A 27,521-nucleotide genomic window follows, 5' to 3' on the forward strand; every position below is an offset into this window, starting at 1 on the left:
ACCAGCGGTGTTCTTGCTGTGAGGCAACAGTGCTAGCCACTGGCCACCGTGTCGCCCTATCGGAAAAAAGGGGGGGAGTAGAGGTGAAGGGGGGGGGGGGGGGTGTTGTGTGGTGAGCACACTGGCGCTGTTGTCCTGTGGCTGCCGTCACATCATCCAAGTGGATGCTGCACACTGGTGGTGGTGTGGAGAGACCCCCCTCATGATGGTGAAGCGCTTTGGGTGTACGGCCATACACAATAAATGCGCTATATAAATACACATTACATTACATATATATATATATATATATACTGTATATATATGTAAAAAAAAAAAAAAAAATATATATATATATATATATATATATATATATATATATATATATATATATATATATATATATATATATATATATTTTTTTTTTTTTTTTTTTTTTTGTCACCTTGAAATTGAGTTATTGTTTAACGATGGTTTGTTTTGTAAACAGTTGAAATCAAAAATAGCTTAAGGGGGCTAATAGTTTTGTCATGAAAAGGGCTTTTAAAAATTTTAAAACAGCTTTTATTCTAGCCAAAATAAAACAAATAAGACTTTCTCCAGAAGAAAAAATATTATCAGACATACTGCGACAATTTCCTTGCTCTGTTAAACATAACTTGGAAAATATTTAAAAAAGAAGACAAAAACAAACAAACAAACAAACAAAGCGGGGTTAATAATTCTGCCTTCAACTGTATACACACACACACACACACACACACACACACATATATATATATATGTATGTATGTGTAGGTGTGTATATATATGCTTTTTAATGCGCTCACCTAACCCCACCCCTAACCCTACCCGTCACAGTGGTGTCACTCACTACATTGAACACATTGTGTCTGACACTGCATGGCTGAGTGATGCAATCTCAGCTTGCATCATAAAGGCTGCATCCAGATACTATTGTAAGTTATCTATGCCAACAAAGCTGGCTTCAGTGTGGCAAAAAGGCATCGCCGGGGGAAAAACATAATAGGACGAAGAGCCACAGTTACCAGAGAAGAATAAGCCAGGCAAGTGCAGACGACCGGGCAGAATAAAAGATTACTTTGTTTTTCCAGTGTTTTTTCTGCGTGTATATCTTGCAGTGATGTCCTTTAGCAAATAAAAATCTGCAATTCTGTGTCTATTTTATTATTATTATTATTTTTTTACACACAATCTACTTTTCATAAAGCTACTCTGAGATGGTTGTTCATTTTTTGTGATTAATTTGCATGCACTCCCTCACTCTCACACACACACACACTCAGCCTTTCAGTTTCTCGTTTTCTGAAAAGCATACATGGACAAACATACACACTTTCTCTCTCACACATAAACATTCTCTCTCTCTCTCTCTCTCTCTCTCTCTCTCTCTCTCACTCACACACACACACACACACACACACACACACACACTCACACACACACACACACACACACACACACACACACACACACACACACACACACACACACACACACAGTTACTCGATCTAGAAAATCTGTATTTTTTCCCATTTGCAATGAACTGAAATGAGATTTTATAGATAAATAAAAATAATGCTAAAATAAAGCAGCGTTTAAATAGAAGTTCTTCTAGGCAAAACATAATAAATGTTGGCTTGGCGGATTACTGACATGATGAAAATCAGGGAAAATACAAAACAATTGTATAAAACATTCAATAAAATTATTATTTTTAAAAATGCACATTTAAAATATGCTAATATAATAATAAAAACAATAATAATAATAATATTAATAATGATAATAATTACAATATTAATGATAATAAAAACGAAGAATTATAATAGTAATAATGATAATAATAGCAACAACAACAATAATAATAATGATAATAATAATAAAAAATATTAATAACAATAATAATGATAATGAAAATAACACAAGGAAAAATAATAAAAATAAAAATAATGACAATAATAATAACAATAACATCAGCAACAACAATAATGTACTTTGTGTGTGTGTGTGTGTGTGTGTGTGTGTGTGACTCTGCGTGTCTGAGTATACGTGTCTGTATGATGTATGTTTATTATATATGTGTAAGTACTCACCTGCATGTATATATTTGAGAATATGTATAAAATGATTATTTATGTTTAGATATAAAACATGTATGATACAAATTATATAAACATTTAAATGTGTAACCTTCAGATCTGCCTTAATCCTTCATGGCATACATTCAACAAGCTACTGGAAATATTCCTCAGAGATTTTCCCCACCCCACCCCTAAACCCAACCATCACAGGAGACTGTGTGCAGCTTTACTCTCTGATTAAACTCATCCTGTAGGATTTATAAGCATTTTGAGAAATGCGGACGTCACCAATGTCCTCATATTTCACCTCCTTTTTGTAATACCCGTGTCATACCCATGTCATTATACAGGTTTGTGTCCTGATATGTCACAAAAACACATACACACACACCTTTATCCTCTTCATGTAAGATCCAGTGTGTGATATAGAAGTCAGACGATGCTCATTAACAACTAAACGTGACATTAATATTATAATACAGTGGCCGCAGTTGTGTTTGCGTGAAGCGTGTGGATGTGCTGTGGAGCAGATTCTCCATTCTCAGAATAAATGACATGCTTTCCTCACACCGTTTCTCCAGCGTTTTCCATCCTCCTTTGTTCCCTCGCAAAATCAATATGCCTGTGGAGGAGAGGAAAAATGAGCTGCCATATTTCTCCTCTGCTTATGATCGGAGGTTTGAGGAGATTCGGCTGCAGATGAGAAGTGGGACATCTTTAAATCCAGCTCATTTAGTGCAGCACGCTCGACGCAACTTATTACAACGAGTCTTTACACTGCGCACGTATATACACTATGCACTCAGTTGTCTGTCCTATTCATTTTACAAGGTTATTTAGACATATAGGCAGCATGGTGGCTCAGTGGTTAGCACTGTCGCCTCACAGCTAGAAGATCACTAGTTCGAGTCAGTTCAGTTGTCATTTCTATGTGGAGTTTGCATGTTCTCCCCGTGTTGGCGTGGGTTTCCTCCGGGTGCTCCGGTTTCCTTCACAGTCCAAACACGTTGGTTTTGTTTTTTTCGGGGGAATTGATTAACTAATTTGGCATTAGTGTGAGTGCGTGTGTGAGTGTGTATGGGTGTTTCCCAGTAATATGTTGCACTGGAAGTGCATCCGCTGTGTAAAACATATGCTGGAATAGTTGGTGGTTCATTCCGTTGTGGCAACCCCTTATAAACAAGGGACTAAACCGAAGGAAAATGAATAAATTAATGAATTTACACATTCGTCATCAGAGTCTGAATTAGAGGTCTGCATCGCAGGACCCGACCAGATTTCTTGTGGAGCGGGAATACATTTCCGAATAAAGCGCGGGAGCGGTCGGTAACTGCTGTCATTTTTGACTGGAGCAGCTGGTCAATCAATATCGCACCCGACTCCAGAGCGAGCGAGCACGCGTATGTATGTGTGTGAATTTAGCTTGTTTATTGCTGTCTATAGCCCCTTTCACACATACACACCTTTCCGGAAAATTACCGGAAAGGTGTGTGTGTGTGTGAACAGGCCCTTTTTGAAAATACCGGTAAATTTGTTCTGGCTATTTTCCGGAAAGAGAACTTGTAACATTACCGGTAATTTACCGGAATGCTGCGCTGAGTGAACGCAGAAGGGAGATTGGCGGAAAGAGCACGTGCACGTCTAGAACGTGCTGACGTGAGACGTCTGCTTTAGCCAATCAGAACAGTCAGACGCATTCACGTCCGTGCGGTTTATGAGAATAAAAGCCTTTGAATATTTCTCCAGACACATTTAGCTGCTAGAAGTTAGTCGGATAACGTTCATCTTGATGCCAACAGTGTAATTAATTATCGATAAGATGCTTATGATAAGCCGTTGTTTGTTTACCTTAAAGCTTTGCGTGTGCCCATGATGAGCACCAGCACACACACATATCATGTACATCTCGACATGCGAAAGTGTTTCTCTATATGTTTTCATCGAAGTTGTTCACAATACTGATCATCCACAGAGTTTGTGATGTAGTCAAATGTTTACAAACACAAGCGCAGCTGTTTACAGCTCATTTCTGGTTAATGATGTCAGAATTTACCGATATTTTAGAGTGGATGTGTGAATGCTCTTTTCCGGGAAAATTCCGTAACGTCCTCGCCTGTGTGAACAGCGCTTTTTTGAATATACCGGTAAAGTCGTTCTGGAAATTTTCCATATATTTACCAGTATCACTGTGTGAAAGGGGCTTGTGTGTGTGTGTGTGTGAATGAGAGAGAGCGTGATGCTGTCCGAGTGTGTGCCACTTGCTTGGTGTTATGTGTGTGTGTGTTTATACAGACAGCTTGTTTTAGGCTGTCTGGACTCTGTATAGCTGGGTGGTTTTCGGTTTTGTCAGACATCCCAAGTCTACCGGGAGTCTCTCGCAAATGCATAGAAATTCCCGGATGCCCGCAAACCAATGATAATCTCCTGAAAATCGCGCATCTCCCAGCTCTGCTCTTCAGGTATGTCACGCGTTACTCACCCCCACCGCTCTTCAGGTACATCGCACGCACACGCCCCCACTGCTCTTCAGATACGTCGCCCACCATCACCATAACCCCCGACCCCTCTCCCCCTTGTTTTTTTCCCTTTCTTCCCATTCTCCCGCTACCTCTCGCAAATCATCTCTGTCTCGCCCGGAAATCACTTTTCACAACTTGGGATGTCTGGTTTTGTTCAAGCTGGATATATTCACACACTGCTGACACACGACTATTTAAACCTCCTATAAAAGTGATTTCTGCATGACAGGTCATGACGGAAAGGACAAGATCTCGGATGCAAGCAGCTGAAATGAGTTTCCTTCACAGGGTGGCAGGGCACACTCTTATGGTGAGGAGCTCTGTCACCCGGGAGGAGCTCGGAGTAGAGCCGCTGCTCCTCCACATCGAGTGAAGTCAGCTGAGGTGGCTTGGGCATCTGTTTTGAATGCCTCCTGGACGCCTACCTAGGGAGGTGTTCCAGGCATGTCCCATTGGGAGAAAGCCTCGGGGAAGACCCAGGACATGCTATGTCTTTGTCTATCGGCTGGCCTGAGAACGCCTTAGGATCCCCCTGGAGGAGCTAGAGAAAGTGTCTGGGGAGAAGGAAGTCTGGGGTTCTATCCTAAGACTGCTGCACTCGCGACCCGGCGCCAGAAAAGCAGCAAAAAATCATTGAATGAATGAATGAATGAATGAAGGGCTGCGTCCGAAACTGCATACTTACATACTATACAGTACGCTAAAATCAGTATGTGAGAAAAACCCGGATGACTTACTACTTCCGGCGAGATTCTGAAGTGCGCATTACATGCACGCTGCGCTATCCCATGATGCCCCGCGAGAGAATCTATGAATGGGACTGAAGCTACGCAACTGACGCAGGTAAGTCAGGTGACCATGACAAAATGGCGGATGTAGTACGTCAGAATTCCATTCATACTTTTCACATTCATACTGTATAGAACATACTTTTCCAAGGGCCAAGTAGTACATTTAATTCAACCCAAGCTCATTCTGGACACGTAGCTCCGCGGACGTTTTTGGAGACCGCGATTTACGTGGCCGAAGGTACGTAAGGCCACGTTTAGTTTTTTTCGCCGGCCGACAGCTTGCCTCCAAGTGGAGGGCTTTCCCGATGCAACCAGTTTGTCCTCTTAGCTCACAGCATTGCGTCGGCGGAGCGGAGGCCCCGGAGGAGGAGGAGGAGCCGGCCGTGGGGACGACGACCGGGATCGAGTCCGGGAACATCGGTTCCGGAAATCAGGTAAGATGAAAAACAGAATCCGAAAAATAAGGGCGAGAACGCGGCGGGATCTGAAAACGCGGTCGAAATCGAAGACGAGGGCTTTTGCTTTTTTTTTTTTTCTTTCTGGACGACTTTTGCAAACCGTCACTTGGGTTTAGGGAAGGAGGAGGAGGAAGAGGAGGGCGGCCGGGTCGGCCGATCTGGCAAGAGGGTGCTCGTTGCAGAGCCATTTTTAGGAGAGCTGAGCTCCAGCAAGGGGGAGCATGAGCTGTCGCTCCCCCTCCTTTAAGCTGTTTTAATTCGTACAACAACCCCACCCCTAACCCTACCCCCAGTGACATCACTCGTAGAAGAAGTGCAAAAAAGGTGGAGCTCAAGCTCAAGCTCCCCCTCGCTGGAGCTCAGCTCGCCCAAATGGCTCTGCAGCGAGCACCACTTGGATCTGGCGGCTTTTCGATCGAGAACAGCAGCGGGCGCGAACAGCGCGCACTCCCGAGAGGCGCCCGAGACGCGAAAAAGCGCGCACAGCGGCCTCTCGCGGATCCGCGAAAACAAAAACCGCTCGAATACGTACCTCCCGGGACGTAAATCGCAGTCCGCAGAAACGTCCGCGAAATGCAGTACTGAGTAGTAGGCAGTTTCAGACGCAGCCAAGGTCTCCTTTAAAGCTTTGATAATTGACTGACCGATATGCCACTCTTTCATTTTTCTTCATCAAATAAGTGCATCATACTACCTGTATGTAGTGCTTAAAGTGCACTTAGTAGTAAACACTCTGCTTGCACTATTTATACAGTCATCAATACATAGATGAGATGCTTCATTCAATCATTCATTTTCTTCAGCTTAGTCCTTATTTCAGAGGTCGCCACAGTGGAATGAACTGCCAACTATTCCAGTATATGTTTTACAATGCCTAAGAGCTTGATTAGCTAGCCCAGGTGTGTCTGATTGGGGTTGGAACTAAACTTTGCAGGACACCAGTCCTTCAGAATTGAGTCTGGACATGCCTGACGTAATGTATAATATTACAGTTACTACAGTATGCTGCAGCATTCATGAACAGTTTTAAATACTGTCATGTATGCATTAATGCACTTTAATATGGTTGAAAAACACTAGTCTTTTTTAACATGTGCGATGACATAAAGGAAACATGCTGTTTTTTTTTTTTATTCCTCAACTAATGTCAATTTGATGGACTCGTGGGCGTGACTCTTCTCTGTTCTTTGCTCCCATTGGCCAGCAGCTCTCCAGCAGAGTTTGATCAGAGCCTCTGATTGGTCGCTGGAGCTCCAGTGGCAGGCTTTATCAGCTGATAGAAGGTAATCAATTAATCCCCGCAGTGATTATTGTGCACAGGCTCTAATTACGAATGACTCGTTTCTGTCAACATGAGATAAGAGCACAGAATCATCCCTCATGCCCACAGAAGAGAGCCCGACTGCACGACCCGATCCCATCAGCATCTTTTTAGAATTTTTTTTTAAATTTATTTTGTATACAATGAAGGTGGCACGGTGGCTCAGTGGTTGGCACTGTAGACTCACAGCAAGAAGGCCACTGGTATGAGTCGTTTCAGTGTGGAGTTTGTATTATATCATATAAATTATAGTATTTACAACACTGTCAATGAATGCTTCAGTATACTGTTGCATTAACAATGGAGATCTAATAAACTAATACTGTACATTTTGTAGTATACTTTAGTTTTTACTACAGTAAACTGTGGTGTATTGTAGTATAAGTTACCCTGTATTTGTAGCAAACTACAGTGTTAGCTCATTCGTTTATGTTACTATAGTTGTTGTGTTTCCATAGCAACTGTAGAATCACCACAACAGATCAATTACTAGTTGTTGTGTTACTAAAGCAACTGTAGAATCACCACATAAGATCAACTACTGTAGTTGTTTTGTTACCATAGCAACTGTAGAATCGCCTCAAGGGATCAATTACTGTAGTTGTTTTGTTACCATAGCAACTGTAGAATCGCCACAGCAGATCAACTACTGTAGTTGATCTGTTACCATAGCAACTGTAGAATCACCACAACAGATCAATTACTGTGGTTGTTTTGTTACCATAGCAACTGTAGAATCACCACAACAGATCAATTACTAGTTGTTGTGTTACTATAACAATCGTAGAATCGCCTCAACAGATGAATTACTGTAGTTTTGTTACTATAGCAACTGTAGATTCACCACAACAGATCAATTACTGTGGTTGTTTTGTTACCATAGCAACTGTAGAATCACCACAACAGATCAATTACTAGTTGTTGTGTTACTATAACAACCGTAGAATCGCCTCAACAGATGAATTACTGTAGTTTTGTTACTATAGCAACTGTAGATTCACCACAACAGATCAATTACTGTAGTTGTTCTGTTACCATAGCAACTGTAGAATCGCCACAACAGATCAACTACTGTAGTTGATCTGTTACCATAGCAACTGTAGAATCACCACAACAGATCAATTACTGTTGTTGTTTTGTTACCATAGCAACTGTAGAATCACCACAACAGATCAATTACTAGTTGTTGTGTTACTATAACAACCGTAGAATCGCCTCAACAGATGAATTACTGTAGTTTTGTTACTATAGCAACTGTAGATTCACCACAACAGATCAATTACTGTGGTTGTTTTGTTACCATAGCAACTGTAGAATCGCCACAACATATGAATTACTGTAGTTTTGTTACTATAGCAACTGTAGATTCACCACAACAGATCAATTACTGGAGTTGGTTTTAAGACCGACATGCGAATGTGAAGGTGGAATGTTGGCTCAGTGGTTGGCACTGTAGACTCACAGCAAGAAGGTCGCTGGTTTGAGTCACTCGGTTTGAGGCATTTCAGTGTGGCGTTTGCATGTTGTCCCTGTGTTGGCATGAGTTTCCTGCAGGAGCTCCGGTTTCCCCCACAGTCCAAACACATGCGCTATAGAAGAATTGAATAACTAAATTGGCTGTAGTATGAGTGTGTGTGTAAATGAGTGTGTATGGATGTTTTCCAGTACTGGGTTGTGACTGGAAGGGCATCGGCTGTGTAAAACATTCATTCCACTGTGGCGACCCCTGTTGAATAAAGGGACTAAGTCGAAGGAAAATAAATGAATAAATGTATAACAATGAACAAACAAAGGCAATAACAGAAAAGGAATGCAACAATAAACTGAAAGAGAAAAAAGTTAAGACATGACAAGTATAGGGGTCTACAGCATTCAGCCGCTGGAACGCACACTGGATGCTGATTAGAAAACTAGGATGACTATTAAAGATCTTTATTAATAAAACATGGGTTTATATTTATGTTAATTATATGAAATTAATAATTCAATTGTATTTTATCAATATCTAACACTACCCCAACCCATAATCTACCCTCACAGTAATGTAAGAACAGTAATTAGAATGAGAATTATTTATATTACTTATTCAATTACTAATTAGCCTATTTTGTATTTTATTAGCATCTACTCCAACCCTCGATCCCTCACAGTAATGTAAAAACAGTATCTATCTATTATTACTTATAACCTATATTTTTTATAAAATTACCCATTAAATTGCATTAACATCTACCCTCACCCTTACAGTATAGCCTAAATGTAAAAATAGTTTTAAAATCGATTATATATATGTATTTACTTAAATTATCCATTAAATTGTATTAAATTGAATTAAATTGTATTTTTTACCGTAAACTTCAACCATCATATAATAATGTGTGTGTGTGTGTGTGTGTGTGTATGTATATATATATATATATATATATATATATATATATATATATATATATATATATATATATATATATATATATATATATATATATATATATATATAATTATATATAATATAAATATATACTTAAATTATATATTTAATTAAATTATCCATTAAATTGTATTAAATTGAATTAAATTGTATTTTTACCGTACACTCAAACCATCACATAATATATATATATATATATATATATATATATATATATATATATATATATATATATATATATATAATTAAATATAATATAAATATATAATTAAGTTATATATTAAATTAAATTATTCATTAAATTGTATTATATTAAATTAAATAGTATTTTTTACCGTACACTCCAACCATCATATAATGTAAAAATGATAATTTTTGTTGTAAAGCGTCACAAAAACACTGCAATATTGAAGTGAGTATCCGCAGCTGTATCCCTTCTAGACTTCACCAGTCAAACTGGGCCAGATTTCATTGCGTTTCCATAGAGATTCCAGATATTTTTGTCCTAATACATTCAGACGCTCTTCCTGTCAATGAGAGGAGCGCGGGAAACACACGAGGAGGAGGAGAACGCATCGAGTTTGGCATTCAGCGCTACTGTAGGGCCTGTTGTGTGCAGAATAGAGATGAGACAGCTCACTATGAAACACAGAGCTGACTGCACGGGCAGATCAATATCCATCCTCAATATGCGCTGTACATGTGTGGGCATTCTCATCTGTGGCTTTGAGGAAGACAGCATCAAGCATTTCAGTTTTCAGAGGGATATTGCGCATGCATTTAAACAAAAGCGTCATTGTGTTTGCGGAAACAGCGCATAAATGCATGAATGTTAATGTTTAATTAGTATATCATCGAATGCGTGCAAATATTAATGCACTGTTAATGCAATGCGGCTTTTAATATAGAGCTATTTTAAATTTCAGTGTACAAAATAAAAAAAAAAACAGATGGGGTAAAATGCAAAATGGGCCGTTTTCTTTCTCTCTTTCTCCTCTCTGTAGAATTGATCGACTATTCCTTCTCAATCCATCTCTCCGTCTGTTTCTTAGCAACCGGCGCGCCAATGAATTTAAGGCCTGAGATGTTTTATGATTTTATTTATTTATTTATATGCATATATATACTTTTTTTTTTTTTTTTTTTTTTACAAAAGAAGCGTCCTGCGTGTGTTGTTGTTGATATAGTGATAATTATAAAGAGTGCATGTTTGGACTGCTAAAGAGCAGCTTTCGAGAGCAAAAGTCATTGATCAGCATGCATATTTCATAATCTGCAGAGGAAAATGCTAGCGGATCAATTGGGTGTCATTCTTTATCAGCACCTGTTCGCCAAATGTCACACTATTGAAGAGAATCTTGATCGGAAATTATCTAACATAATAATAATGACAATATTAATGAAAATAAACAAATGCAACTATTGCATTGCACACACAAAAAGCACCCGACAATAACAAAAATCAAGCTCAAGCTCATATTATTTATTTACACGCGCTTTTATTTATGTCAGCTCATTTGTATTTGATCAAATAAAATGTTTGCATCGTTTAGGGTTATGAAATGGCATCTGCGTCAGAATTAAACCCGCGCAAATAATAACAATAACTTACGTATGCATGATGTCATATATGCATATGCCTGCAGGTATACCAGAGAGAGTTAAAGGCATTTGTCTTATTGATCGCTGCCACAGTCGTGTTTGAATTATGAATTGATGCAGATGCAGAATCCTCAGGCCTTAAGCCAAGATGTTGTCCTTATTACGGGAAAATAGCTTATTATTATTATTATTATTATTATTATTATTATTATTAGACAATTCGATTATAAGAGATAGCACAGTTTAATTATTATAGGTAAAAGGTGCATTTTATTAATTTATTTTAGTATAATACTTTTAATTTATATAAAATAAATTACAATAAAATACTAAAACGTATTTGACTGAAAACTTAATATTTTATTTCATAGGCTATTGGATATTACATGAGATACACAGCAACAATCAATAATAATAATTAACTATTGTTATTACTACCACTAGTAATAATATTAATAATAATATTGTTATTATTACTACAACAAATAATAATACTAATGATAATAATAATGATAATAATAATAATTAATTATTGTTATTTACTACAACTAATAATAATGATAATAATGATAATAACAACAACAACAACAACAACAATAATAATAATAATGATAATAATAATAATAATAATAATAATAATAATAATAATAATAATAATAATAATAATAAAAACAATAATAAAATAATAATAATCTAAGTAACCGGCGGTTGTGATTGGATTATTATTGTTTTTTATTATTATTGATTATGATTACCGTCATTATTGTTGTTTTTGTGAAAGAAAAGTGATGATTACTATGGTAAAAATTTATATTTCATACTTGGAGACACGCGGAGTAGTTATATTTATATAACAATAATAATAACTGTTAACCTAAGTATTATTGCCTGCAGCTGCAGATATCGTTGGTTTTACTAGGCTATTAATAATACTAAACCTGCTAACATAATAATAATAATAATAATAATAATAATAATAATAAAACTAATTATAATTAATTGTTGTTTTAGTTTTACGAATAATAGCTATTTTTGATTAGTCTAATATTCTTTAAATTTTATTTTCAATTTGAGATTTTTTTCACTGGCAATATTATTCATATTAAATATTTTAGCAAACTTCCAGGACACTTTAAACACAAACAGTATCATATTTTGCATTCTCAGAATAATACCAGCTTTTTATACGGCTTTAATAATGCAATGATCCTAATTTAAAGCAATTAGTGCCGTAATAACACATTTAACAGATCTTTTCAGATAATTTTAATTATTAATGTTCTGCAAATTTCTCTTATGAAATGAAGTGTTTAAAGCGTATTTATTAAACACTAAATCTGTTTGGATAAGCGTTTAATTATCGGCGTGTGAGAGTTTGTTAGAGTAATAAATGCTCTTTATCTGCTGTGTTTCAGAGAAAAGGAATTTACACGCGCACTTGTCGATCAGGTTTCGCCTTATTTCGTGTTTCAAGAGCTTAATTTGCAACGTAAGACCCAAAATCTGTGTATTTCCATTGACCTAAAGGCTATTGATTTCCGATCACATCGATAGCGGAGGACGAGGGTCGTCAATCATTCCTGAAGATCTGAAAACATCCGCGGAAAATCATCCCGACAATATTCTGATAGAGGAGAAAAACAAAGTTGAGTGACAACCTTGGAAATATAACTTTATCAAGACAGAAATATTTATGAGAAATAATTTAGCAGAAGCCGAGGATGGCATTAGTAATATTTTTATAATGCATTTGTTAAAGAGCGTACACTTTTACCGAAATCTATAAGGTTTTAATATAAGAATTCCCCAAAACACGCTCAAATAAAACATACTTTATATTAAGTTACTTCTTTTTTCAACTAAATACGCACTTTATTAAACTTCGGAAATGGAAAAATGTGTTATATATAGACCTATAATAACAACAACAACAACAACAACAACAACAACAATTATAATAATAAACTATTAACTAGGCTGTATATATATATATATATATATATATATATATATATATATATATATATATATATATATATATATATATATGTATGTATATATACACACACACACACACATATATATATATATATGCTTCTCTTCCATTTGAGAAATAGTATAATTACTAAAAAACATTTCGATTAAATTTAACTCAGCATTGCTAAAATATAAAGCATATTTATTGTCGTATAAAACACGTAAACGTGTATAAAAACTACCCTAAGGATTGTTAAAGCTTGTGAAAGTCGTGGAGACTCTCTGCTTCTGATGCCTGACTAATGTCATCAAAGTCCCCAATGAACGCTATTCATTATATTTTATTCTTATACAGTCTAAAAGATCTAAACAACTGTGCAACACGAAGATCTTAGGTAATAAAAACGTAATTTAATTAAACAGCCATGACTTAAGGTATCAAAAGTCCTAATAATATTTGAAAATGTATTAAAAAAGACTATATAAAATAAAAAATGAGCATTAATAAATAAAACAACTGCTATTAAATTCATTTAAAAACGCAATTGCAGCAATGTGGTTTCCTTTATATATTTTACAAAGCCAAGAAGTTAAAACTAACACACAAATAAGTTTATTACTATAACACATTATCAGACAGACCGCAACAGGCTTATATTGTACAAACGGCTGGGTTATTTCAACGCAATTTTGTGTTAAATACAGACAAAACCAATTGTTGGGTTATTATTATTATTTTTTAGTTAAATTTATTTCGAGGCCTAAACTTTACGTTTAAGTTTATCCGTATTTTACACAAGTTTAGTTGAAATAACCCAGCGTGTTTTGCAGTCTAAAGATTAATGCACATTATAATCGAATGTTCAATTATTATTATTATTATTATTATTATTATTATCAACATCATCATACATGCATCAAAACTCACTCTAACACGCTGAAAACTCAAAAAAAAAAATTAACTAAAAAAAATGTAACAATGCTGAGTTGATGTAACTAATAATGAATCAAATGTGGACAAACCCGATCATTAAAACGCGCACTCTTAAGAAATGCTGCGTTATTTAAACCCAAATATGGACTAAATTTAGTCATTAATTTTATTAAAAAATAAATTAACCTAGCAGCTGGGTTAGTCCGTATTTCACCTAGAGTTGGGTTAAAATAACCCAGAATTTTAAAAAAAGTGCGTCATTTAAATTAACCAAAAAATAACTAAAAAAATAAATACAGAATAAAACTCAATGTCGGGTTTGCTTTTAGAGTGCGCAGCATGCATTACTGATACCACTAAAGAGATGATAAACATTCAAACTCACTAAATACATATACAAAATTATTATACAATAAATATAAAATAATAACTCAACGTCGGGTTTGTTGTAGAGTGTACAGCATGCATTACTAATGCAACCAAATAAATGCAAGCATATCACAATCATGCACAAAACACATGCACACACATTTAAACGTTAGTTAACATATTACATTACATTTATAAATGCATGCATGAACGCGTAATTATTACAGTGCATAAAAAAATGTCTCTAGTCACTTACTCTCTCTCTCTCACACACACACACACACACCCACACACTCACACACATAGCGGTGAATTAAAGGCAAGAGCTCGTGAACATCCATCACGCCGGTGCTCAAGCAGCCGATACTGGAGCTCCAGAGCCGCTTCGGAGCCGCACACAGTAACCGATTCACTGCTGGCTCCAGAAGCGTAATTTATTTCCGATAGAAGTGCTCATCAATAGCAGGACATTAAAGCGAGGAGACACAGAGCTCATTTGTGTAGCGTTGACTAAGACAGCTCTAAAGTGAGGCCATTACTTCTGCAGGCCTACACACATCTGCTCTACACTAACTAAAAGCACAAGGCTAAACTGCAGAGATAATTACCGCGCGGCGTATGAAGATGCAAACTTCGAGACATTACTCAGAGTGGTGCATGCATTTAATATCATTGGGGGAAGTTGTGAAAATGTGTTTACTTTTTTTATAAGAGTTGAATCTAAATCAATCCAGAGGCATTTTAGGGTGAGTTAAAATGTCATTTAAATGCAGTTGAACAAATTAAGCAGAACGGGTTTGTCCGTGTTTGATCTAATGCTGGATTTTAGAGTGGTTAATTTAAACGAAGCATTAAAGATATGATTTAATACACTGTAAAAATGCTATATTGTCATAACTCACTGTTGGCAGTTTCTAATATAAAAGAAAATGCAAATGTTAAGATAAACTGAAGGCCGAATAGTAGTTTAGAGATTTGCGTATTATTTACAAAATGCTGGGTTGTTGATACTCAATGTTGGGTTACGTAAACAGTTTCTAAACTATTAAAAAATGAAAATCTTCAGAGAAAGTGAATACTTCATAGACATAATACATTAGCTAAAGGCCAGATATAGTAGTTCAGAGATTTACACATTCATTTCACACATAAAAATTGCTGTTATAACCCAACATTGGGTCAAAGTGCCATTAAAAAATGCACTGCATTTGTACAGTATCAATTATATACAGCAAAACAATGTTAAATTTACGTGATCAGAATGTCGCATACAATGCATTAACACATGAATATCAATCAAATTATTATGCAATCACGAAAACAAGTCTGTGAATGAATATGATTAAATAAATATGATTTAAAATGATTATATAGCTGTGGCTTTACCGCGGATCGCCGAAGCTGCTGCTCCATGCCTTGCGTTCATTCTTCTCTGCACCAAAACTTTCTGACCTACGCGCCCCCCCCTCACCCCGGGTCAAAAAACATAATTAATCAGTGTCAGTCAATATATTGATCATATTTATCAATGGCCACCCAAAAGGAACTGCACGCTTTTGGTGCCAGCGCTCTGGGAAAGCTGAACACGGCTACCCGACAGAAGCACTCCTGCCCCGGTGGAGAGCTTCATTTACACTGTATATTAAATATAAAACTGAAGTAACGCTTCTCTCTTGATGACTTGTTATTAAAAAAATCTAATGCACAATTACATTTAGTAAATTATATTTTTGACCACCAGTGTTTGTCTTTTGAATATAGTCTTTACAGAAAATCTAAACATTGCACATTTGAAAAAAAAATAGGCCTCTTATTTATAGTTTAAAAAGATAAGTAGCCTTTACATTCATATATGAAGGTTTATATTTATATTATGCATATTATTGTGTTTATAATATGCGTCATGCTAGCTTTGCAATGCCTTATTTTTTAGATATGATGTTTTGGATCAATATTATGGGCCTTTTAATACAATATTAATTAAATGCACATTTAAAAATGTGCGAAGAGTATAAAAAATACAAGCATATACAATTGCAAACATACATGGTTATATATAGCATGCAATGTACTTCTTGTGATGTTATGAAATTAGCGAAATGTGTAGCCTATCATGATTTTAGTTAGTCGTATGTTATAAAAAATAACAGCAGAATATCTAGAATAACAAAAAACGACTGATGTAAAAAGTATATACATGTATATAATACTAAATATTACACAAAAATACCAAATACACGTTTTTATTCTATATTAAGAAGGCTTATCGAGCTGTTTTCACTTTAAGAAGAGAAAGTGAACTTACATTTACGCACCAGCGATAGTAGAACAGGCGAGACTTCAGCACCGCGGCCAGCGCACGTCACACACACACACACACACACACACACACACACACACACACACACACACACACACACACACACACACACACACACACACACACACACACACACACACATACACAAAGCCAGACGCGCGTCCCGCCCCTCAGCAGACGCGCTGTTGTGCCGCGGATGATCCACACGCGCACTGACCGCTCCGCGATTTAACCGGACAAAACCTCCAGCACACCATGTCGGACTGAATGCACACTCTAAAAATCGATGGATTGGTTTTAAAATCGTTTCCCGGGGAAAATACGGTCTTTTGCGCGGGTCAGGAAGGCGATCTTCCCTTCGCATCACGATGGAGCTCACGATGGAGAACATTGGAAACATGCACGGCGTCGCGTCGCACGGCCAGCCAGGAGACCTGATGAATTCGTCGCACGGGAGACCGCCGTCGGCTTCGCACCGGAATCTGGTCTCCCACGGCCGCTCGGCGATGGTGTCCAGCATGGCTTCGATTCTGGAGGGCGCCGGTGATTACCGGAGCGACCCCGCGCTTTCCGGACACCTGCATCCCGCTATGACCATGTGCGAGTCGGGGATGAGTTTATCGAACACGTACACCACCCTCACACCTCTTCAGCACCTGCCACCGATTTCTACAGTGTCCGATAAGTTTCACCACGCGCACCCGCACCCGCACCATCACGCCGCGCACCAGCGGCTCGCCACCGGGAACGTCAGCGGGAGTTTCACCCTCATGCGGGACGACCGCGGCCTCGCTTCAATGGGAAACCTGTACGGCCACTATCCTAAAGAGATGTCAGGCATGGGTCAGCCGCTGTCCCCGCTGTCCAACGGACTCGGCTCACTGCACAATTCCCAACAAGCGCTATCCGCGTACGGACCCGGTGCGCACATCCCCAATGATAAGATGCTTTCTCCGGGCGGCTTTGAATCACATGCGGCGATGCTTTCCCGAAGCGAGGAGCACCTAGCGCGGAGTTTAGGAGGGCACGGGCATGGGATGATCTCCAATCTGAATGGCATGCACGCTCACGGGCATCTGCACACCCCGGCGAACGGCTCCATGCTGGCCGACAGAGAGAGGCACGGCGGCGGGCCAGGGCAAAGCGGCGGCTCGGGGCAGGTGGAGGAGATCAACACCAAAGAGGTGGCGCAGAGGATCACGGCCGAACTCAAGCGCTACAGCATCCCCCAAGCCATTTTCGCCCAGAGGATCTTGTGTCGCTCGCAGGGAACTCTGTCGGACCTGCTGCGCAACCCGAAGCCCTGGAGTAAACTCAAGTCCGGCCGCGAGACTTTTCGGCGCATGTGGAAGTGGCTGCAGGAGCCCGAGTTCCAGAGGATGTCCGCGTTACGGCTTGCAGGTAAGTCTTCCTCACATCCTCAGACGTTTTTAGTACGAAAAATAATAACAAATTATACATTTAAAGATAAAGTTTTGATAGAAGAAGCGTTTTCGGCCGCGCAGAGAAGGTGTTAATGGTTGCATGCATGTTCAATATTCTTCATGGAACCACACATGACAGAAATAACATTTATACTCAGGAGAAAATAGATCATAGTTATGGCAGTTTTGTAATGTTATTATTAATATTGTGTGTGGATGTGTGTTTGACAAAAAAGGTCTCTCTAAAACAAGTTTATTTAGTTAATTATATTAATATTTAATTACAGAAAATGGTTTTAGAGAGGTCTTTTGCCATTTCCTTTCATTAATATATACGTGAATTTAGAAACAAAAGTTTTTAATTTGTTATATTTGATATATATTGAAGTCAGAATTATTAGCCCCCCTAAATTATTAGACCCCCTGTTTATTTATTCCCCACTTTCTGTTTAACGGAGAGGAGTGTTTTCCAACAGATTTCTGCACATAATAGTTTTAATAACTAATTTTTTTTGCCATGACGACAATTAGGTTATTAGGTTAACTAGGCAAGTTTTGTATAATGGTTTGTTCTGCAGACTATTAAAAATGTAGCTTAAAGGGGCTAATAATATTGACCTAAAATTGATTTAAAAAAAATTAAGAACTGCTTTTATTCTAGCCGAAATAAAACAAATAAGACTTTCTGCAGAAGAAAAAATATTATCAGACATACTATGAACATTTCCTGAATCTGTTCAACATCATTTGGGAAATATTAAAAAAAGAAAACAAAATTTAAAGGGGGCGAATAATTCTGACTCCAACTGTACATCTCTCAATATAGAGACTTTTGTGTTTCAGACTGGGTTATTTATAAAAACCTAAAAGTAATTGATCAATATGAAGATTTAGCACATTTTCCATTAAAAGCGATGCAACAGACACACATCTCTGTGTAAAGACAAATTCACACACTCTAACTGTAATGCAAAGCTGCTCAAGCAAAAGCCAAACTATATTTTTTATATTTTTAATGTTGAATATCTGCGTGTGTGTCATTTATTAATCTGATGCTGTTCAGAATGTTTGTGCTTCTAAAAGTGGCAGAATAAGATCACAAATACACACATCATATATTTATGAGGACAAATATAACCATATAATATCACTGGAATGATAAAATACTACAGCAAATGTGCTTGAAAGAAAAGTTTTGCACAATAATAATGCATTTATTAACAATGTTTAAATAGACTATATTTGTAAGGACAAAGACATGCTTGCAAAACTACTAAGGCAAATGTATACAAGGACTACAAGTTTTGCACAATAATAACGCATTTAAGCACATTCTGATGGTGGAATATCTGCATTTGTGTTGATTACAGCTGCACTCAAATTCAATATTGTTAAACATTGGTCACACTTCACAATAAGGTTTCTTTAGTTCATATATTTACTAACATGAACTCATAATGAACAATACTTGTCCAGCTTTTATTAATCAAAGTTAGTCAATGCATTAGTAACATCCAAATTCACGTCTGCTAGTTAATGCACTGTGAGCTAACATGAACTAACAATTAAGAAGTACCGCAATAAATGCATTGTACATTGTTTGTTCATAGTAAATACAATAACTAACACAACTAATTGTAAAATGTTACCTCTATACTTTATAAACAATCAAAAGAGACCTCATTTGCTGGGATTTAGAGTCAGTTTTCTTGTCTCGGTGTGGAAAGTGTGGATGTGTTCTGCACTGGATGACCATCAAACACCAATGAACCATTCGCTGTAAGGGGCTGATAATATATATAGTGCATGAATAGTGCATTTATTTCTATTTCTGGAATATCTGCGTGATAAAATGTTACCTCTAAACTTTATAAACAATCCAAAGAGCCATCATTTGCTGGGAGTTAGAGTCATTAGAGTCAGCTTGTGTTCATGTGGTCTGGACTGGATGGCCGTCAAACACTAATGAACCATTCGCTGTCAAAGGCTGTAAAAAAACAACAAAAATAAAAATAAATAAATAAATGTACATAGTGCATTAATAGTGCATTTATTTCTATTTCTGGAATATCTGTGTGTGTGTCATTTACCAATCAGATGCTGTTTAGAATATTTTGTTTTCTAAAAGTGGCAGAATAAGATCATAAATACACACATCATACATTTTTAAGGACAAACATAACAGTATAATGTACCTATACTTGGAAACTACAACGTTTTGCACAATAATAGTGCATTTATTTACTTTTTAGATCGTGGAATATCTGCATTGTGTGTCACTTTGAGATCACAAATACGCAGATCATATATGTGTAAGGACAAAAACACAACTGCTTGCAAAACTACTAAAGCAAATATATGTTTACAAGGGCAACATGTTTTGCACATTAATAATGCATTTAAGCACATTCTGATGGTGGAATATCTGCATTTGTGTTGATTACAGCTGCACTCAATTCAATATTGTTAAACATTGGTCACACTTCACAATAAGGTTTCTTTAGTTCATATATTTACTAACATGAACTCATAATGAACAATACTTGTCCAGCTTTTCTTAATCAAAGTTAGTCAATGCATTAGTAACATCCAAATTCACGTCTGCTGGCTAATGCACTGTGAGCTAACATGAACTAACAATTAAGAAGTACCGCAATAAATGCATTGTACATTGTTTGTTCATAGTAAATACAATAACTAACACAACTAATTGTAAAATGTTACCTCTATACTTTATAAACAATCAAAAGAGACCTCATTTGCTGGGATTTAGAGTCAGTTTTCTTGTCTCGGTGTGGAAAGTGTGGATGTGTTCTGCACTGGATGACCATCAAACACCAATGAACCATTCGTTGTAAGGGGCTGATAATATATATAGTGCATGAATAGTGCATTTATTTCTATTTCTGGAATATCTGCGTGATAAAATGTTACCTCTATACTTTATAAACAATCCAAAGAGCCATCATTTGCTGGGAGTTAGAGTCATTAGAGTCAGCTTGTGTTCATGTGGTCTGGACTGGATGGCCGTCAAACACTAATGAACCATTCGCTGTCAAAGGCTGTAAAAAAACAACAAAAATAAAAATAAATAAATAAATGTACATAGTGCATTAATAGTGCATTTATTTCTATTTCTGGAATATCTGTGTGTGTGTCATTTACCAATCAGATGCTGTTTAGAATGTTTTGTTTTCTAAAAGTGGCAGAATAAGATCATAAATACACACATCATACATTTTTAAGGACAAACATAACAGTATAATGTACCTATACTTGGAAACTACAACGTTTTGCACAATAATAGTGCATTTATTTACTTTTTAGATCGTGGAATATCTGCATTGTGTGTCACTTTGAGATCACAAATACGCAGATCATATATGTGTAAGGACAAAAACACAACTGCTTGCAAAACTACTAAAGCAAATATATGTTTACAAGGGCAACATGTTTTGCACATTAATAATGCATTTAAGCACATTCTGATGGTGGAATATCTGCATTTGTGTTGATTACAGCTGCACTCAATTCAATATTGTTAAACATTGGTCACACTTCACAATAAGGTTTCTTTAGTTCATATATTTACTAACATGAACTCATAATGAACAATACTTGTCCAGCTTTTCTTAATCAAAGTTAGTCAATGCATTAGTAACATCCAAATTCACGTCTGCTGGCTAATGCACTGTGAGCTAACATGAACTAACAATTAAGAAGTACCGCAATAAATGCATTGTACATAGTTTGTTCATAGTAATAACTAGCACAACTATATAATCTTAAAATGTTACCTCTATACTTTATAAACAATCCAAAGAGCCATCATTTGCTGGGAGTTAGAGTCATTAGAGTCAGCTTGTGTCCATGTGGTCTGGACTGGATGACCATCAAACACTAATGAACCATTCGCTGATATTATACATAGAGCATTAATAGTGCATTTATTTCTATTTCTGGAATATCTGCGTGTGTGTTATTTACCAATCAGATGCTGTTTAGAAAATTTTGTTTTCTAAAAGTGGCAGAATAAGATCATAAATACACACATCATACATTTTTGAGGACAAACATAACAGTATAATGTACCTATACTTGGAAACTACAACGTTTTGCACAATGATAGTGCATAGATTGTGGAATATCTGCATTGTGTAATTTTATAAGTGTCACTTTGAGATCACAAATACGCAGATCACATATTGGTAAGGACAAAAACACAACTGCTTGCAAAACTGCTAAAGCAAATATATTTATAAGAAACGTACATTTACAATTACATTTAGTCATTTAGCAGACGCTTTTATCCAGAGCGACTTACAAATGAGGACAAGGAAGCAATTTACACAACTATAAGAGCAACAATAAACAAGTGCTATAGACAAGTTTCAGGTGTGTAAAGTGTAAGAAGCAAAACATTAGTCATTTATTTATTTATTTATTTTTGGTACACTGTTAGACATTTCAAAGGGTTTTTACAGTAACTTACTGGCAACACTGTTGCCAGTAAGTTACTGTATTTTAGATTTACAGTATACAACTGAAATCCGTTTACAGCATGTTACCGTAGTGTCTAAAAATGGTTAACTACTGTAAAAACCTAAGTTAACAGTTAGCTACTGTAAACCTTTTAATTTTGTCCTAAATATTTTATAATATAATTTTATTAATATTATTTTAATACTATAGACCTAAAAAAGACACAATTACAAAATATTAACAAAATAAACACTCTTTATTTAAAACATTGGAGATGCTTAAAACAAGCTTAAAAATGTGTAAAAACATTACATTTCAATCATTCAAAATATTTTATTTTAAGAAAAAAAACATTGAAAATGACAAAGCACATTAACATACATGTACAAAACTAATTTAAGTGTCTGACCTGCATATTGTTGAGAAAAAAAAACCCAATTGTACTAAGTACTACTGACATTAAACCAGACACAATTACAAAATATTCCATTCTTTAAAACATTAATAATGCTTAAAGCATTTAAGGAAAATGTGTGAAAATTACATTAAGCAATAAAATCAACACATTAAAAATAAATAAATCACACAAAGCACTAGAACATACATGTACAATAAAAATTTAAACTTCTGAATTGCATATTGTTGGAAAAATAAATATTTGTAACTATTAGCCGACTCAGAAACAACCCAACTTTAAAATATTACTAATTCTGGTGTCAAATGCTCAACAAGGTCTGAATTCACATGTTCAAATGCAATTCATCTTTATTTCTATTGCACTTTTACAATGTAGATCAATGATGTCAAAGCAGCTTAACATAGAAGTTCTTGTAAATTGAAGCTGCTTCAGTCCAGTTTTCAGAATTGAAGCAGTAAATGTCACTGCTGAAAGTCCAAACACTGAAGAGCAAATCCACCGATCCACCAATCGTAGCCAAGCGATCCAGTGGCGACAGTGGCATGGAAGAAACTTCACCAACTGACGAAAGTGTAGAATAAAATCCTTTGAGAGATACCAGGCTCAGTTGGGCACGACCAGTTCTCCTCTAGCCAAACTTGTGCAAGGCCGCAGTCTAGGCACCGGAGGCTTGAAAGTTCACCAGCGGGTGGTCAGGCTGGCCCATTGGATCAATGCGGAAACTCATTGATCGCGTGTGTCTTTTAGGATTCACTCCTCCATGACCACCACAGCATCTGGTCAGGATTTGGCCCAGTCCAGGATTATGAAGAACTCTGGATAAGGACAAACAGACTAACATAAGCATAGAAGATGCTTGTTTAAAAAAATAAATCATATACTGGTTAATTATTTTGAAGCATGGCAGCTAGGTTGGGGTAGTTTTCAGCTGGTACTGAGCAACTGGCTCCTGCTCATAACCTGCTCACTACCATGTTTAAAAGATAACTAACCAGAATGTCCTGTTTATTTTTTTCCTTAACAAGGTTTTACAAAAACATTGTAGCATTTGTGATGGGTTGATTAACTGCAGGAAAGATTAGATTATTTGTTTTATGTATTCCTAATAAACTAAAACTGACTGAATACTGATACAATTATTGAAAGTGTCTCACCTAATCCAAGTTCTCAGTTAGCTGGTGAAAGAAGGATAACTCACTGTTGTTCATGGTTGTCATTCTCTTCACTACTTCTCCTGCTATCTTCTGGCTCACTCTGGTTGTTGCTGTGCATTTTGTTTCATCCTCTGGAATTATTTATACAAAAAATTGTATTATTTTATTTATTACAAAATATTTAGGCAACATGAAATGGGGAAAAAGACATTTAATACATAGACAAATGCATGTATCCCAATACTAATTATTGTATTTTGAAATGTCTGACCCATGACAGACCTCAATCTGCTCAAAAATATTATAAACAAAGATGAAAAAAAAAACCCTACTAAATGGTTTAATAAAAAAGGGAAAAAGATTTTTTTATTTAGCTAGCAACTAAACATGTGACACATTTTGTATTAAAAGTAACGTTACTATATTGAGAAACAAATAGATGTACAGTACTTACTGTTGTATGAGGTCCAGTTTGCACAGGCAGGCTCCCAGTATTCTATATTGAGACCATAAAAAAGCCAAAAATACAGATAAGAATACCATGCTACAATCCACAACCTCCACACAACTTTTTTTTTATTTGTTTACCTTGGTTGCTTACTGGTCTTGCTTATTTTTTAAGCATAAGGCTGTGCTGATCAAGATGTTCCTCCGAAATGCTGTTTGTTTCTTCAGACAAAACCTGCTGCTGTGCCAGTGCCATATCTAAACAGAAAAAAATATAATGGTAACAATTATGTTAAACCAAATGTCAAGAGTTGTGATAAAGAAATAATTAGCAAACAATAAATAGCAAAAACGTGGTTATTAGCATAATGCATGGTAAAATTGGTTTTATATTAGCAGATTCAGACTTCCTCCTTAATAATTTAATTTCATAAAAGTATTATTTGCAAACTCTAAATAGCGAAATCATTTTAGCAGCTAATGACTATCAAAGTACAACATGTTCACGGTCAAATAAACAGTGTTAATGTTGATTTCAAGTGATACTGGCATGCTAATTCTGATCGAATATTCAAAGTAACATGGTAAACAGTATAGAGTCTTCTAAATGAACGAATGTGCGAATATAAAACCAACTTTACCTCTATGCATATTGTATAGATTTACGTTAACGTTCTTATAGGTTACGTCGCGATGTTATTTTCTCAAGCTAACGTTATAAGTTACTCTAAACCATAGAAAAATAAGTTCACAACATCTAATATATATAGTATAAATCAATATAAGTTAAACGTTGCACGTTAAAATGAGTTTGAGTCCAATTCAGTATAAACTTAGCTCAGTTTAGCTAACAGTTAACATTGCCATTTTAAGATCGCTTCAGCCAATGTTGCCGAGCAAACAAATGCTAATAGAGGTGCTCAAATCAATGTCGAGTGTTGTCAGCACAGACAGACGCGCTTTTACCTGGATTATTTGATGGTCTTTCATTCATATTCTTCTGGGGGAAAACATTCTCTGCCGGACCGTTGTCTCGTGCTAAGTGTCCTCCAAAACTGTCTGCATACCTCTGGTTCCCTCCTAAACCAAAACCCGCTGCAACACCGGTTCCTATGTAAATAAATAAAAAGATATGACGAGAACAATGGCTAATAGTCATAAACAGTCTTATTTAAAGTATTAGTAGTGTTAATGTAATAAATTAAATAAAGGTAACATCTTAATAGATGATATATTTCTCAAATGGGCGAAATAACGCCAAGCCAGAGAAAATAATAATAGCCAACTTTATACTTTACTTTGTTCTATTCTCGTCCACAAAACATTCTGTAAAATGAAACACTGCCTCAGCTTACCAGAGTAAAGTTTGTTAAATCCAGTATGTTCTTCAGGCACACTAATAAATTGTCCTCCAGAATTGCTCCAGGGTCCTCAGGCAAAATGTGGTGCAGAGTAGTCGAATCGCCGCAAGGTGGCGTTGAAGCAGTTGTGGAAAATACAGTATAATACACGAATTTTTACAAATACAGTACATCGCTGTATATGTTGTTCGATGTCACACTAAATTCCCATAATGCAACGGTAAATACAGTTATTTACCGTAAAAGGAATTTGCAGTATTACACTGGGTGAAATACAGTAAATAACTGTGTAATTTACAGAAATGTCTAACAGTGTAGTACAGTTAGCGGTGGAGCCAGAGAGGGAATTGCAGATTAGGAAGGGAAGTGGAGACTAAATAGTTGAGTTTTTAGTGGTTTCTTGAAGACAGTGAGTGACTCTGCCGATCTGATGCAGTTAGGGAGTTCATTCCACCAACTGGGCAGATTGAACGCGAGAGTTCGGGAAAGTGATTTCTCCCCTCTTTGGGATGGAACCACGAGGCGACGTTCATTCACAGAACGCAAGTTTCTGGAGGGCACATACATCTGCAGAAGTGAGAGCAGATAAGAAGGAGCAAACCCAGAAGTCGCTTTGTAAGTAAACATCAGAGCTTTGAATTTGATGCGAGCAGCAACTGGCAGCCAGTGCAAACGGATGAGCAGCGGAGTGACATGTGCTCTTTTAGCTTCATTAAAGACCACTCGTGCTGCTGCGTTCTGAAGCAGCTGAAGAGGTTTGATAGAGTTAGCTGGAAGCCCGGCTAGTAGAGAGTTGCAATAGTCCAGTCTGGAGAGAACAAGAGCTTGAACAAGGAGTTGAACGGCATGTTCAGATAGGAAGGGTCGGATCTTTCTGATGTTATAGAGTGCGAATCTGCACGATCCAGCAGTTCTAGAGATGTGGTCAGAGAAGTTTAGTTGGTCATCTATCGTTACTCCAAGGCTTTTCACTATTTTGGATGCAGTAATGGTTGCCGCGTCCATCTGGATTGAAAAGTTATGATGTAGAGTCGGGTTGGCAGAAACTTCAAGCATTTCCATTTTCGTGAGGTTAAGCTGAAGATGGTGAACTTATACGTAATAATAGTGTTTTTATTTCCATTTTTCATCATAGAGTATCTGCATATGTGTAATTTTCTGATGCTGATAATTATATATACTGTATATATTTTTCTTAAAAAGTGGCACTTTAAAAATCCCAAATACGCACATCATACATGTTTTGCATACACAGCTATGCAAAACAAATATGCTCATGAGAAAATTTTGCACAGTATTAGTGGATTTATTTTCATTTTTGATTGTGGAGTAACTGCATTTGTGTCAATGTTAGATATAAAACTACAACTGCATGTAAAACTACTCCAGCAAATGTGTTTATAAGAAACTTATGCACAATAACAGTGCATTC

At 36.5% G+C, this 27,521-nt stretch overlaps 2 protein-coding genes across 3 annotated transcripts in view; one reads left to right on the forward strand and one right to left on the reverse strand.

The window, feature by feature from the left end:
• lingo3b (leucine rich repeat and Ig domain containing 3b) overlaps window positions 1–27,521 on the reverse strand; it is a 790,077-nt gene that overhangs the window by 562,162 nt on the left and 200,394 nt on the right. The window lies entirely within an intron of this gene.
• Window positions 16,975–27,521, forward strand: part of onecut3b (one cut homeobox 3b) — a 76,644-nt gene continuing 66,097 nt past the window's right edge. The window contains exon 1 of one of the 2 annotated variants that reach the window (XM_073932142.1): window positions 16,975–18,208. In XM_073932142.1, coding sequence (XP_073788243.1) covers window positions 17,172–18,208 — 1,037 coding nt within the window. In that variant the 5' untranslated portion in view covers window positions 16,975–17,171. The remainder of the gene's footprint in view (window positions 18,209–27,521) is intronic. The other variant, XM_017352479.4, reaches the window with a different exon arrangement.

This window comes from Danio rerio, chromosome 2, assembly GCF_049306965.1.
Source record: "Danio rerio strain Tuebingen ecotype United States chromosome 2, GRCz12tu, whole genome shotgun sequence".
Classification (NCBI taxonomy): domain Eukaryota; kingdom Metazoa; phylum Chordata; class Actinopteri; order Cypriniformes; family Danionidae; genus Danio; species Danio rerio.